The 14599-nt window shown below is 35.9% G+C and overlaps 1 protein-coding gene across 1 annotated transcript; it reads right to left on the bottom strand.

Annotated features, from left to right (window-relative positions):
• Window positions 1-7733: 7733 nt before the first annotated feature.
• On the bottom strand, window positions 7734-9459 carry LOC129637909 (elongation factor 1-alpha 1-like). Its single transcript, XM_055562229.1, has one exon. It carries the CDS (start codon window positions 9425-9427, stop codon window positions 8039-8041), a length of 1389 nt encoding a protein of 462 aa, XP_055418204.1. The 5' UTR covers window positions 9428-9459; the 3' UTR covers window positions 7734-8038.
• Window positions 9460-14599: the final 5140 nt, after the last annotated feature.

Below are 14599 nucleotides of genomic sequence, written 5' to 3'. Positions count from 1 at the left end.
GAGCACTGAAGAACTGATGCTTTTGAACTGCGGTGTTGGAGAAGACTCTTAAGAGTCCCTTTGAGAGCAAGAAAATCAAATCAGTCAATCCTAAAGGAAATCAGTCCTGAATATTTATTAGAAGGACTAATGCTGAGGCTGAAGCTCCAATACTTTGGCCACCTGTTGCGAAGAGCTGACTCATTGGAAAAGACCCTGATGCTGGGAAAGGCAGGAGAAGAAGGGGATGACAGAAGATGAGATGGTTGGATGGCATCACTGAACTCAATGGACATGAGTTTGAGCAAGCTCCGGAAGATGGTGATGGACAGGGAAGCTTGGTGTGCTGCAGTCCATGGGGTCACAAAGAGTTGGACATGAATGAGTGACTGAACAAGATTGACTCAGTTCTAGGTTCCTGAGGTTGAAACATAATAATTTCTTTAACAGATAAATAGATATAATAGATTATAGATAGATATACTCCTTTCACATTACTCAACTATTTAAATAGAAAGTCTCTATTTTCCCTTCTAAAAAGTGACATCACGTAACACATCATTATACGAGATAGATTTCTAGACTATTGCATAATTACTTAATTATAATTTAGTACCCTGAATAATACTTAGCAAACAAGGTCTTCACTTTTTGGGATAGGTTTGTTTAAAAAGACAAAAGTTTAAACTACTAAAGCAATTCTTTTGAACAGCTTCACCTATAATCCAGCCTCCTGTGTAGTTTATGATTCTCATATTGCTCAATATTTTTTATCATAAAAGCAGCACACATAGGGTGTGCCCATATCATCCATAGACAAAAGTACATGAAGCCCAAAAAAGAACTGAGTAATAAGAGATGACAAATGTAAAGCATAATTCAAAAGACAAAGTATTAACACATGAGCTATTTGAATAACATTTTAAATAACATCTGAAGTATAATATTGATGCATGACTAAACAGTATTTTAGTGCTTGTAACTGGGAACCAAACAAACATGAGTTGAATTCTGGCTTTGCAAAGTGATTTGGGAAAGTGACTTACTTTCTGAGGAAACCCTAGAGCTCGCAGCAGAAAAAAAAAAAAAAAAAAAAAAAAAGGTAGGATAAGATGCTATTTATTTCCCAGTAGGTACTGAGGTCCAGCAGAGTATTCATTACATAAAGGCAATAACTTTTCTGTCTTTTTCATTGCTATATTGCAAGCACTTACAACAATATCTAGGATACGGTAGGCAGTCAACAAATAATTAGTTAATGGATGAAATAACTCAATATGCAAGACGTTTAGTGCACTATGTAGCAATATTAGTAAGAACTAAATAAGTCATAGTTATCATTATCGTTATTGCTATGGGTTTCAAGATCCTTATAATAATATATTGACTATTTAATAAAACCATCTGTGTTTATTCTCTATATATTTCTAACACATTCCAAATAGTTAATAATAAAAGTGAAAAGTGAAGTTGCTTAGTTGTGTCTGACTCTTTGGTATCCCATGGACTATAGCCTACCAGACTCCTCCATCCGTGGAATTTTCCAGGCAAGAGTACTGGAGTGGGTTGCCATTTCCTTCTCCAGGGGATCTTTCTGACCCAGGAATTGAACCTGAGTCTCCCACATTGCAAGCAGACACTTTACCATCTGAGCCGCCCTGGGAAGTGAAAAATATTTAGGCTGATGTAGAGAAATGATACAGGAATTAATCTTTTTGAACTCACATCTCTCTAGAGGAAATTGTAATTTACTTTGTATGAACCTTGTATAATCGGAGACTGAGAAGTTTATTAAACATTTGGATATTTCTAAGTTATCAAGAAACATTTAAGGATATACCTTATATTCATATTATTACCATGAGAAATCTAAAAAGGAAAATAAAGAAAATTTTCAGATATATAGGTTCATTGGAGTTGTTTCATAACAGAATGCACAGATCTTTATTAAAATGTAAAACTATAAAGATATCAAAATGGAAAACTATAAAGATATCATCAGTCATATTGGCCTTAAGAAGTAAGTCACAAGCCAGCACAAATTCTGCCTCAGTGCCAAGATTTACATTTCCTCTATGCACATTTTGTATGTCTGGTATTATAACACTAAAACATGCAAAAATTATTTATTACTATCTATAGTATTAAAATATCTACATCAAAAAACCCCTCAGCAACACATGTGCTTTGCATTGAGAACCTTGCAAATTTAGAGAACTGAAAGATAAAGATAGATGCATATGAATCTAGCACTGTGGTTAGGAGATTTACATAGGAACCATATATTTTGAACTCAAATGTTGAGATTTTCTCTTATTAGCTGTGTGAATTTGCACAATTTAAACTCTCAAGCCTTAGTTTCTCTATTAAAAGTATATTCCTAAAATAAGAACCTGATAAAAGCCAACTTTACTTTTTATATAAATTCAAGACAATGCACAACTGTACATACATATTCAAGATTAGGAAATTAAAATTAATTGCAAGATTATCGTGGAATGAATCTAGCTGATAAAGTCTTCTTATATACACTATTAGGAAATACAAGTATCTTCTAGCACTATATAAACTATCAATTCCCATAAAAATTCCCAGAAAGGCAAGTAAAAGAGAAAAGGCAAAAGGAAAAGATCTACTACATGTTGCCTATGAGAATTCAGCAACTTTTGTAAGCCTTTTGCACCACCAATAATGCTTATTTTATCACAATAAATAATGAAAATTTATTTCCCAGAAGGACATTTAAGTACAAAATATTAATTGCATGTGATTTTAGTTATTTTTTTTTGCAATATCCTTGGATTATACAGAATGAAATAGACTAAAACTTCAAGATTTATTAATAGATAAGTTCAAATTATGGGCTGGTCTATTTTTTCTTTCAAATGCGATGTAAAATCCATTCCACAGGTTCAACTTATTTCTACTAAAAAATATCCAAGCTAGTTTTAATTAAACTATACTGTTTTTCATATGTCAGGTCAATTCCTTTCCATCTTGTTTGAATGGTCACTGTCTGTTTAATAACAGCATTAGAAATGAATAGAGACAGCTTTGTTTCTTGGTATATAATCATTATTCAAGTATTTACTACTAAATATAAAGACTAGGCTTCTAATAACATCATTCACCAGTCTAAATCACACAATACTCTTCAACTAATCATCAACTATTTAAATAGCTCCCATTTCTGCATAAGTTACTAATGCTAAAATTTAGACATTTGTCATGGATATTATCATACAGAATTTTTACCTAACTTTACTTTTCCTACCTAACTTTTACTCTGCTTATCTTGAAAAAACAAACAAAATATATTTTGGTTTCTGGTGGAGAAGTGTGAGTGAGAAAGACTAAGAGAAGCTTCATGTTTCTGGATAAGAAATCTTTATGACAAGTAACTTAAATACATGGGCAAAATTTCATTCAAATAATAGTCCTGCTCCAATCCACTTCCCAGTCAGATTATTACACAATTTTAACTTCACCAATCTAAATGTAAAATATTCCAGAACAAGCCAGATCTTTTCACAGCTCCTTGACATTGTTTCAGCACCTTCATCTATATTTTAGTTCTCTACTGTCAAATAGGAATATATTTCTAATATTCTAGTGGGTTTTACTTAATTTTACAAATGAGTTTATATTTTATAAAGTTAAAGATCAGACACATTATCCTTTTGTGTCATTCAATGCATCTGCCTCCTATCTTCTTAGAACTTAATTTCTATAATAGACTCTCATTTATTTTTATCACTCATTCACCAATAATAGTCTATATTAAGTCTATGTGCTTATGGTCTATGCTTATATAAGTCTATGTGCTTATGGTATTGGAGAAAGAGTACAGTGTGGTGAGGCACTCAAGCTTTAGTGTCAAACTCAAGTTCAACCACAAGTTCTGCTTGGTGAAACTGTTTCACCTTAGTCATGTTCCTTGATATCTCTACGTCTCAGTTATGTCTTCTGCAAAGTATAACAAATAGAAGGCAAAATTTAGCCATGTTATATATTGTGTAATAGGTTCCTTAAAAGATTATGAAGAGATATAAATGAAATAATGGGGACAAAGCACTAGGAAAGTGTCTGGGAAGAATGAGCTTTTAATGTCGTTGCCGCTATTACTACAGTGTTGCTGCTATTTCGGCATATCTGGCGTGTTTTACAATACTATCTTTTCCTACTGCTTTAAATGTGTCAGTGAATCAAAAGTCAGTTCTTGTGTATGTAAGGTTAACAACAATCCAACCTAATATGGAGTGGCCCCCAACACTATAATCAGTTTTTCTCCTTTGTACCTCTCACAATAGCATTCTCATTTTTAAACTCTCTTTCCTCATGCTGTTTTTCAACTTGTAATTTTTACTACCACTTGTTGTTAATGAATTTAAGGAAAAGAAAGAGCATGAATAGAGGAGCCCATGGAGGACACTATCCTTGGTAAACAACATGGATTCATAGGTGATTCATATGGGATAGAAGAGAATATAACTTAAAGAGATACAGCAAATACTAGAGTTGAAGAAGATACTGCAGAAACCAAAGTATAAAATAAAGGTGTTGAGAGCTTAGACTAAGGTCATGGCAATCAAAGTGAAAAAATAAAGAATCTAAGAATCATTGCTAGTAAAGAATTGATAAAATTAGAGGCTGATTATCTATATAGCTCATTAAAATATGAATACATTTTAAAATAAGAAATATAAGCATGAAGTACATAAGAGTTAGCAAAAACAACAATCAACTAAGAAACATCTGTGTCCTCTAGATATGCTAATTTTAAAATCTGGGTAATGTGTGTGTAAGTGTGTATACTTATACGTGTATGTCTGTGTTTGTATGTCTGTGTGAATGTTGACTGGGGAGAAAAAGGAATGTGCCCAATGAACACATTTGTGATACTGAATTAAAAATGCTTCAGAAGAGTAAAGTGAACTGAACCTGTGTTGCTGGGACTCAATATAGTTTCCAACAACAGTTTATTAGGTATTTACTATGTGCCAGGCACTGGTAAAGACTGCTTATACAACACTAAACAAAATAAAATATGTGACTACCTTCATTATCCTCTATTTTGCAAGGGGAGGCAACTGGGGAAGGTAAGACAACAAGTAATATAAACTTAGTTATGAGTATTCATTATATGTGAATATTATTGTAGATTGACTTCTATAGCAGAGAATGGGGTCTGTGTGTATCTATTGTAAGTGTACTACATAATAACATGTGTATGTTTCCAGTAAATTAGCAGTGGTGATCAAATTTAACCTGAAATTCAGACTGTACAACTTTACATTACTATACACTACATGCAAGAAAATTAAAGAATAACAATATTGTTGTTATCGAAAGTAGTAATGATAGCAGCATCAACACTCTAAAATGTATTTTTAGATCTCAAGAATAAGATGTAAACTGCACTCATTATTAAGGGCCAGATATATTCTATGTGCCATATATATATTGCCATATTTAACCTTTAAAAGAGCCTTATGAGTTTCATAATATTATTCTTCATATGCAATTATATTCTATGACATTTCATTATGGACAAAACTTTTGAGGTAAATGCCTTATTTTTTCTCAACAATGAAAAAAATGACAATACAATTGAAAGAAATTATTACAATTTTCAGATCATGACATTTTCAACATTAGCTTTTATATAAAATTTATATTTTGACAGTAGATTATTAAAACCCTATGAGAAAAGATGGTGTTGCCAGAATAGAAGCTCTAGTACCTCTACCCCAGTTACCTCTACTTTCCATACTCATACCTCTCTTTCAGAGATTTCCAGTCATGTATAGACTTGGTGGGACGGAGTTAATTCCTACCAACAGAAAAAAACACCAAATCTTCCTTCTCCCCAGTACATGGAGGAAACAAACATGCCTCAAGCTGTTAGACAAACTCTTTCTTGACAAATTTTGAAAGTGATATAACCTTAAGAGTGAAAATTTGAGAACACAACATAAGGACATGAGGTCACATTTATTGGACCAAAAGGCAGCTTCTGGAGGACTAGACTGTCTAGGGAATGAGATCTATCCGCTTCTTTCTGTATTTTCTATTAGTCTCTAAGCTGGGCTCCAACTTTAGGCTAACGATGACTCAGTTCAGTTCAGTTCAGTCGCTCAGTCGTGTCTGACTCTTTGTGACCCCATTAATCGCAGCACTCCAGGCCTCCCTGTCCATCACCAAAACCCGGAGTTCACTCAGACTCATGTCCATTGAGTCAGTGATGCTATCCAGCCATCCCATCCTCTGTCATCCCCTTCTCCTCCTGCCCCCAATCCCTCCCAGCATCAGAGTCTTTTCCATTGAGTCAACTCTTCACATGAGGTGGCCAAAGTACTGGAGTTTCAGCCTTAGCATCATTACTTCCAAAGAACACCCAGGGCTGATCTCCTTCAGAATGGACTGGTTGGATCTCCTTGCAGTCCAAGGGACTCTCAAGAGTCTTCTCCAACACCACAGTTCAAAAGCATCGATTCTTTGGCACTCAGCCCTCTTCACAGTCCAACTCTCACATCCATACATGACCACAGGAAAAACCATAGCCTAGACTAGACGGACCTTTGTTGGCAAAGTAATGTCTCTGCTTTTGAATATGCTATCTAGGTTGGTCATAACTTTTCTTCCAAGGAGTAAGCGTCTTTTAATTTCATGGCTGCAGTCACCATCTGCAGTGATTTTGGAGACCCCCAAAATAAAGTCTGACACTGTTTCCACTGTTTCCCCATCAATTTCCCATGAAGTGATGGGACCAGATGCCATGATCTTCATTTTCTGAATGTTGAGCTTTAGGCAAACTTTTTCACTCTCCACTTTCACTTTCAGCAAGAGGCTTTTGAGTTCCTCTTCACCTTCTGCCATAAGGGTGGTATCATATGCATATCTGAGGTTATTGATATTTCTCCTGGCAATCTTGATTCCAGCTTGTGTTTTTTCCAACCCAGCATTTCTCATGATGTACTCTGCATATAAGTTAAATAAGCAGGGTGACAATATACAGCCTTGACGTACTCCTTTTCCTATTTGGACCCAGTCTGTGGTTCCATGTCAAGTTCTAACTGTTGCTTCCTGACCTGAATACAGATTTCTCAAGAGGCAGGTCAGGTGGTCTGGTATTCCCATCTCCTTCAGAATTCTCCACAGTTTATTGTGATCCACACAGTCAAAGGCTTTGGCATAGTCAATAAAGCAGAAATAGATGTTTTTCTGGAACTCTCTTGCTTTTTCCATGATCCAGCGGATGTTGGCAATTTGATCTCTGGTTCCTCTGCCTTTTCTAAAACCAGCTTGAACATCAGGAAGTTAACGGTTCACGTATTGCTGAAGCCTGGCTTGGAGAATTTTGAGCATTATTTTACTAGCGTGTGAGATGAGTGCAATTGTGCGGTAGGTTGAGCATTCCTTGGCATTGCCTTTCTTTGGGATGACTAAATTAGACTAAATTCAACTGGCCCATTATGAAACCTAATTAAGGATATATGAGATTAACTGATAATATCATCACAGATTCATCCCTTAAATGGCTACGTACCGTATCAACTTTCTATTTATATTTAAGATAAATAATATTTTATTGTGTAAGTACAATCTTCCTCTTAATATTACTTAGGATAAAAATTCCATGTTTATTTCCAGGTACTACTGCTATTTGCTATTTGATTGCCATACTCCATTTTGAGTTATAGGAACAAATCAGAAAGAAAAAAAAAAAACACACCAGAAATCAGGAAAAAGCATTCTTTTTTTTTTTTTTTTTTCTCTTTAAACTTTTTTTAATGGGTCTCAAATTCCGTGACAGATTTTTGGTCAAGTTGTTTTCATTAAAAAGTACTGATTTTAAAAAACTAATAACTTAAACTGCCACACACAAAACATATGGTCCACAAAAACATTCTCCTTTCCTTCTGAAGGTTTTACGATGCATTGTTATCATTAACCAGTCTTTTACTATTAAACTTAAATGGCCAATTGAGACAAACAGTTCTGAGACCGTTCTTCCACCACTGATTAAGACTGGGGTGGCAGGTATTGGGGATAATATTCATTTAGCCTTCTGAGCTTTCTGGGCAGACTTGGTGACCTTGCCAGCTCCAGCTGCCTTCTTGTCCACTGCTTTGATGACACCCACAGCGACTGTCTGTCTCATGTCACGCACAGCAAAACGGCCCAGGGGAGGATAATCAGAGAAGCTCTCGACACACATGGGCTTGCCAGGAACCATATCAACGATGGCAGCGTCACCAGATTTCAAGAATTTAGGGCCATCTTCCAGCTTTTTCCCAGAACGACGATCAATCTTCTCCTTCAGCTCAGCAAACTTGCAAGCAATGTGAGCTGTGTGACAATCCAGCACAGGTGCATATCCAGCACTGATTTGGCCTGGATGGTTCAAAATAATCACCTGAGCTGTGAAGCCAGCAGCTTCCATGGGTGGATCATTTTTGCTGTCACCAGCCACATTGCCACGACGGACATCTTTGACAGACACGTTCTTGACATTGAAGCCCACATTGTCCCCAGGAAGGGCTTCACTCAATGCTTCATGGTGCATTTCTACAGACTTCACTTCAGTTGTTACATTGACTGGAGCAAAGGTGACCACCATGCCAGGTTTGAGAACACCAGTCTCCACACGACCCACAGGGACAGTACCAATACCACCAATTTTATAGACATCCTGGAGAGGCAAATGCAAGGGTTTGTCAGTTGGGCGAGTTGGTGGCAGGATGCAATCCAGAGCTTCAAGCAGGGTGGTTCCACTGGCATTGCCGTCCTTACGGGTGACTTTCCATCCCTTGAACCATGGCATATTAGCACTTGGCTCCAGCATGTTGTCACCATTCCAGCCAGAAATTGGCACAAATGCTACTGTGTCGGGGTTGTAGCCAATTTTCTTAATGTAGGTGCTGACTTCCTTAACCATTTCTTCGTATCTCTTCTGGCTATAGGGTGGCTCAGTGGAATCCATTTTGTTAACGCCAACAATTAGTTGTTTCACACCCAGGGTATAAGCCAGAAGGGCATGCTCACGGGTCTGCCCATTCTTGGAGATACCGGCTTCAAATTCACCAACACCAGCAGCAACAATCAGGACAGCACAGTCAGCCTGGGATGTGCCTGTAATCATGTTTTTGATGAAGTCTCTGTGTCCTGGGGCATCAATGATGGTAACATAGTACTTGCTGGTCTCAAATTTCCACAGGGAGATATCAATGGTGATACCACGCTCACGTTCAGCTTTAAGTTTGTCCAAGACCCAGGCATATTTGAAGGAGCCCTTTCCCATCTCGGCAGCCTCCTTCTCGAACTTTTCAATTGTTCTCTTGTCGATCCCGCCACATTTGTAGATCAGATGGCCAGTCGTGGTAGACTTCCCTGAATCTACGTGCCCAATGACAACGATGTTGATGTGGGTCTTCTCCTTTCCCATTTTGGCTTAGTAAACGGTGGTTTTCACGACACCTGTGTCCTGGCGGCAAACCCGTTGCGAAAAAGGTGGAAAAAGCATTCTTAAAAATAGAAACCATGCACATGTATGACACTGATATTTCTTTTACAACAGCATCCCTAATGTCAGCATTCTTCTCCAGTATGTACTTTTCTTGAGAATATAGAGCAATACAGCTAAATTATAGTGAAGGGCAGGGAAGCCTGCCATGCTGCTGTCCATGGGGTCTCAAAGAGTAGGACACCGCTTAGCGACTGAACAACAACAGATAAGCTACAACCTAAAAAGAATAGTCCCCATCATCAATCTTCTCAAAACCTCTATTTGGAAACCTAATATATCAGTATTTTACGTTGCTTTCTAGTATTTTCCTATTACTGTTCCATAGCTCTTTCAAAGCATTTGTTTTACTAATTTTGGCTAGAGTTTGGTTGTTAATTGATTTTTCCCATACTGTTTCAAAATTTTTGCATTTGGGTTCATATTAGACAGAGGCTAAGGCCATGTGAGAATCAATATCTAATACATTTCTGAATGTAGTTCACAGTATTTTTATCTTGAATTAAAACAACTTGAAGTGTTCACAGTACCACCTTTAATCAAGTGTAACTATAAACTACAAAGAATTGAAAATTAAATGAGTATAAGACATTTCACACCCCAAGCAGTCAGATGATAATAAATTTCCACCTGTTAACATATTAATAATAGTGTTAAAGAGCACAATCTGCCTGAGGTATTACAAGTCTGTGCAATTTTCCATGTGTCGAGAAATGGTTTGCTTATTAGCAACTGGTTAGAGTATCAAAGCAGAGTGAATTCCATGGGGAAACTGATCACGTAATAAGGAAATGGGGGAAATCTTCATTTTCTTGAATCATTTCAAATAACCCGTGAAAAGCACAGGATAATACAGCAAGGACTGGCCTCTGGAGGGTATTAGATGACCTACAGTAATAGATCATTTCCTTCCCTAATGACTGTGATTAATATGTCATAATTTTGAATGGTGTATTCAGGAAGAAGAGAGCCACTGAATACTAATACAAAGAGACAAGCCATGGCACAGAGAAGGGGCGTCCGATACTAGTGACTGAAATAATAAGGCTAGGCAGAGAATATGAAGAGATCTTCTCTTCATAAGAGATTGGTTAAACTATGCTTCCAAGATTATTCTATTTTCTTCTTATGTGTTTTTCTCTGCTTATTAGCTTTAAACAAGTTTTAGCACTAAGCTCAAAATGTGACTATAAAAAAATAAAGCAGGTCCAACAGAACATGATATAGTTTACTTACAATTTTTAAAAATAATATTAAATGTTAAATAAAGGTCAAAGAAAAAAATCAAAGTGTAACAATATTACCATTAAGCTCTTTTATTGTTGGAAAGATGAAAATAAATGTTTATGAAATGGAAACGTTCTACATTAATGTGAGGAACAAGTATTTCTTTTTGTTTATTTGCTTTTATACATTTATTGATGAATAAACCCTACTTTAAAAAAAAATCAAGATGATTTTGTTCAGCATTTTGTAAAACATTTGGACTTCTCATAATCTGCCAGCATATTTCCTAGACTATATCACACATTTTTTCTTTCAATGAGATAACCCCAAGAATAATACCAATCTCAACTAGTCCATAACTAAAAATTGCTAATTTATTGGTTGACTGCTCATTGATTATTCATTTGGGCTATTATCTATACCTAATTAATATAAAAGAGAACGTTTAATGTTGAATGGAAAATGGAGCTAGCTATTGAATTTTAGGTAACTTTTTACATTTTATCTTCCAGAATAATACGAAAACCATGTAAGATCATGACAGAAATCAAATAATGTAATAAGACAAACTAGCACAACAAACAGTAAAGAAATGGTTATTAAAATAATCAAGGTTTCCCTAAAAAAAGAGAGGTGGCCTTAACAACCACCTATCGTGCAGCAAGACTGAACCTATATTTCAAGCAACTATAAACAGTATTCATATAAAGCCAGCTATAGAAAAAAGAATATATACATATATTTCTATATATGATTTATATACATATATGTATATATGCGTGTGTGTGTTTATGTATATATGTGTATAGGTATGTATGTATGTATATCTTCCTTGGTAGCTCAGACTATACTAAATCTGCTTGCAATGTGGGAGATCCAGGTTCAATCCCTGGATTGGAAAGGTCCTTGGAAAAGGGAATGGCTACCCACTCCAATATTCTTGACTGGCGGGCTACAGGCCATGGGGTCATAAAGAGCTGGACATGACTGAGTGACTATCACTTTGACTTGTCATATATGTGTGTGTGTGTGTGTGCGCCTTCTCAAATGGTGTTCTGTGGGATAGGGGTGAATAGCACTATTTGAAGCAAAAACTGTCCCATATGGAAATATGCATGAGAAGTTCAGCTTGTATTCTTTCTTTTAAAACTGTACAGTGATGTAGGTTACCATATTAAAGGCTCAACTGATTCAACATAGGTCGAGATGGGGTCCTCTTTTTGAAGATGTCTATCAAAAATTTTTCTAACATTTCTTTAAACAAATCTGAGGAGCTCAATCTAATCAATTACAGAATTGAAGATGGTTTTTAAGAGTTAGAAAAATTAATAATTTTCCATACCTAAGAGAAAGATCAATAGAAAATAATTTGAGTAAAACAGAGTGTTTGAAATATTTTTGGTCTTTATGTTCTTTGAAGAGCCTGTTATTCTTTCCAAAAGTCCAACATAAAATCCTTTAGCTTATCCTACAAGAAGCTTGTACTATATAAACTACTATATCTCCTAAAAAATGTTAGCAAGATTTGTGTGTGTGTGTGTATATATATATATATATACCCACACATACATATATTCATATATATATATATCATTGCTTTTTTTTACTTTATTATAAAAAGCTGAAAAGTATTGTCAAAAGATTGCATAGAACATAGATTAAACATATCATTCAAACCATCTGAAACTAAAAGAAAAAAAAAATTCAAATCAATTTCTCTCCTAAGATATTTTTTCCCCAGATAAACAGCCCCTGGCAAAGATATTTTTAAACAATTGCAGTATTTGTAGCTATTGAAAACACATTTGGCCTAAACCAGAGTAATAACCTATAACTGGTGTCTGCAATTTATTCTCTATACCAAACTGAAATGCATTTGAAATGTCACTCAGATCATAATATTCCCTTCCTATTATATAGAGACTATAATTCAAAGTTGTTGCCATGTCACAAAAAAGGCCCTTTTAGTAAACTAGTCCTTGTCTACTTTTTCACTATATATCTTACCATTTCCCCACCTTGCTTTTTAGGATTCACCAACACTGGCCTTATAATTGTTCTCATAATGACTACATTATGGCTCTTGCCCCCATTGTTCATTCTGCCTGAAAAGTTCTTTTTCTAGACCTTGATATAGTCAATTTCTAGAACATAATTCAGCTCATGTAATTGTCATATCTCAAAAAGAACTTTATTAACCACAATATCTAAGTAAGTACACCTGCAGGCACAGTCATTGTACATAATTTTATTTTATCATAGAGATTATTGCTATCTGAAGTCATCTCATTCTTTTTTCTCCTCTCTCCATCAGAATATAAACTCTGAAAAGAAGTAACTGCTCTGACTTCACAACTTCATCTCTAAAACCTAGAGAAAATCACCCAAACTATAAAATATACTCAATAAATATTTGGGGGATTAGTGGCAATCCTAGTGGCAACCTAGTTTAAATCATCATAAAAATGTAAACGATTAAATTTTGACTCCTACAAGGCATATAATTAGACAGCAATCTAAAGTAAAGGCATTTTTGTTGATATCATATCCCTAAGGTGTATGCATGCGTGCATGTGTGCTAAGTCGCTTCAGTCGTGTCCCACTCTTTGCAACCCTATGGACCACAGCCCGCCAGGACCCTCTGCTCATGAGATTCTCTAGGCAAGAATACTAGAGTTGTTTGGCATGGATCCTCCAGGAAATCTTCCTGTCCCAGGGATCAAACCCACCTCTCTTAAGTCTCCTGCTTTGACAGGTGGGATCTTTACCACTAGCTCCACCTGGGAAGCCCCTAAGGTGCAAAGTTAACTCAAAAAATGTAATTTTACTTTTTGTTTAAATTATGTATGCCTTCCCCTCACAGATGTTCATTTAATTTGATGAACATAATAAAAACTCATACTTCTCTTAATCAGTTTTATTTCTAAGATTTGTTTTTTATTAATGAAATACAATTCAACTAATGAAGCATCTGACTCCTAAGAATTTGCTTTAGAAATCAAACTCTGTATTCTATAAATGTATTAGAACAGTTCAGATGGATATATATTAACTATGTATGAACAAATAGTAGGCCAACATTTCCCAAACCAGACTTCAACAGTATGTGAACTGTGAACTTCCAGATGTTCAAGCTGGATTTAGAAAAGGCAGAGGGACGAGAGATCAAATTGCTAACATCCGCTGGATCGTTGAAAAAGCAAAAGAAAAACCAGAAAAACATCTATTTCTGCTTTATTGACTATGCCAAAGCCTTTGGCTGTGTGGATCACAATAAACTGTGGAAAATTCTGAAAGAGATGGGAATACCAGACCACTGACCTGCCTCTTGAGAAACCTGTATGCAGGTCAGGAAGCAACAGTTAGAACTGGACATGGAACCACAGACTGGTTCCAAATAGGGGAAGGAGTACGTCAAGGCTGTATATTGTCATCCTGCTTATTTAACTTATATGCAGAGTACATCATGAGAAATGCTGGGCTGGAGGAAGCACAGGCTGGAATCAAGATTGCCAGGAGAAATATCAATAACCTCAGATACACAGATGACACCACCCTTATGGCAGAATGCGAAGAAGAACTAAAGAGCCTCTTGAAAGTGAAATGGGAGAGTGAAAAAGTTGGCTTAAAACTCAACATTCAGAAAACTAAGATCATGGCATCTGGTCCCATCACTTCATGGGAAATAGATGGGGAAACATTGGAAACAGTGTCAGACTTTATTCTTTGGGGGTCCAAAATCACTGCTGATGGTGACTGCAGCCATGAAATTAAAAGACATTTACTCCTTGGAAGGAAAGTTATGACCAACCTAGACAGCATATTAAAAGGCAGAGACATTTCTTTGCCAACAAAGGTCCGTCTAGT

The sequence above is a fragment of the Bubalus kerabau genome, chromosome 1 (genome assembly GCF_029407905.1).
Source record: "Bubalus kerabau isolate K-KA32 ecotype Philippines breed swamp buffalo chromosome 1, PCC_UOA_SB_1v2, whole genome shotgun sequence".
Lineage (NCBI taxonomy): Eukaryota > Metazoa > Chordata > Mammalia > Artiodactyla > Bovidae > Bubalus > Bubalus kerabau.
The sequence above is the reverse complement of the archived record's forward strand: the minus strand, read 5'-3'. Positions and strand labels throughout refer to the sequence as shown.

Excerpts from the sequence above, each read along its gene's own strand:
- LOC129637909 (XM_055562229.1), bottom strand. The coding sequence starts at position 9,427 with ATGGGAAAGGAGAAGACCCACATCAACATCGTTGTCATTGGGCACGTA.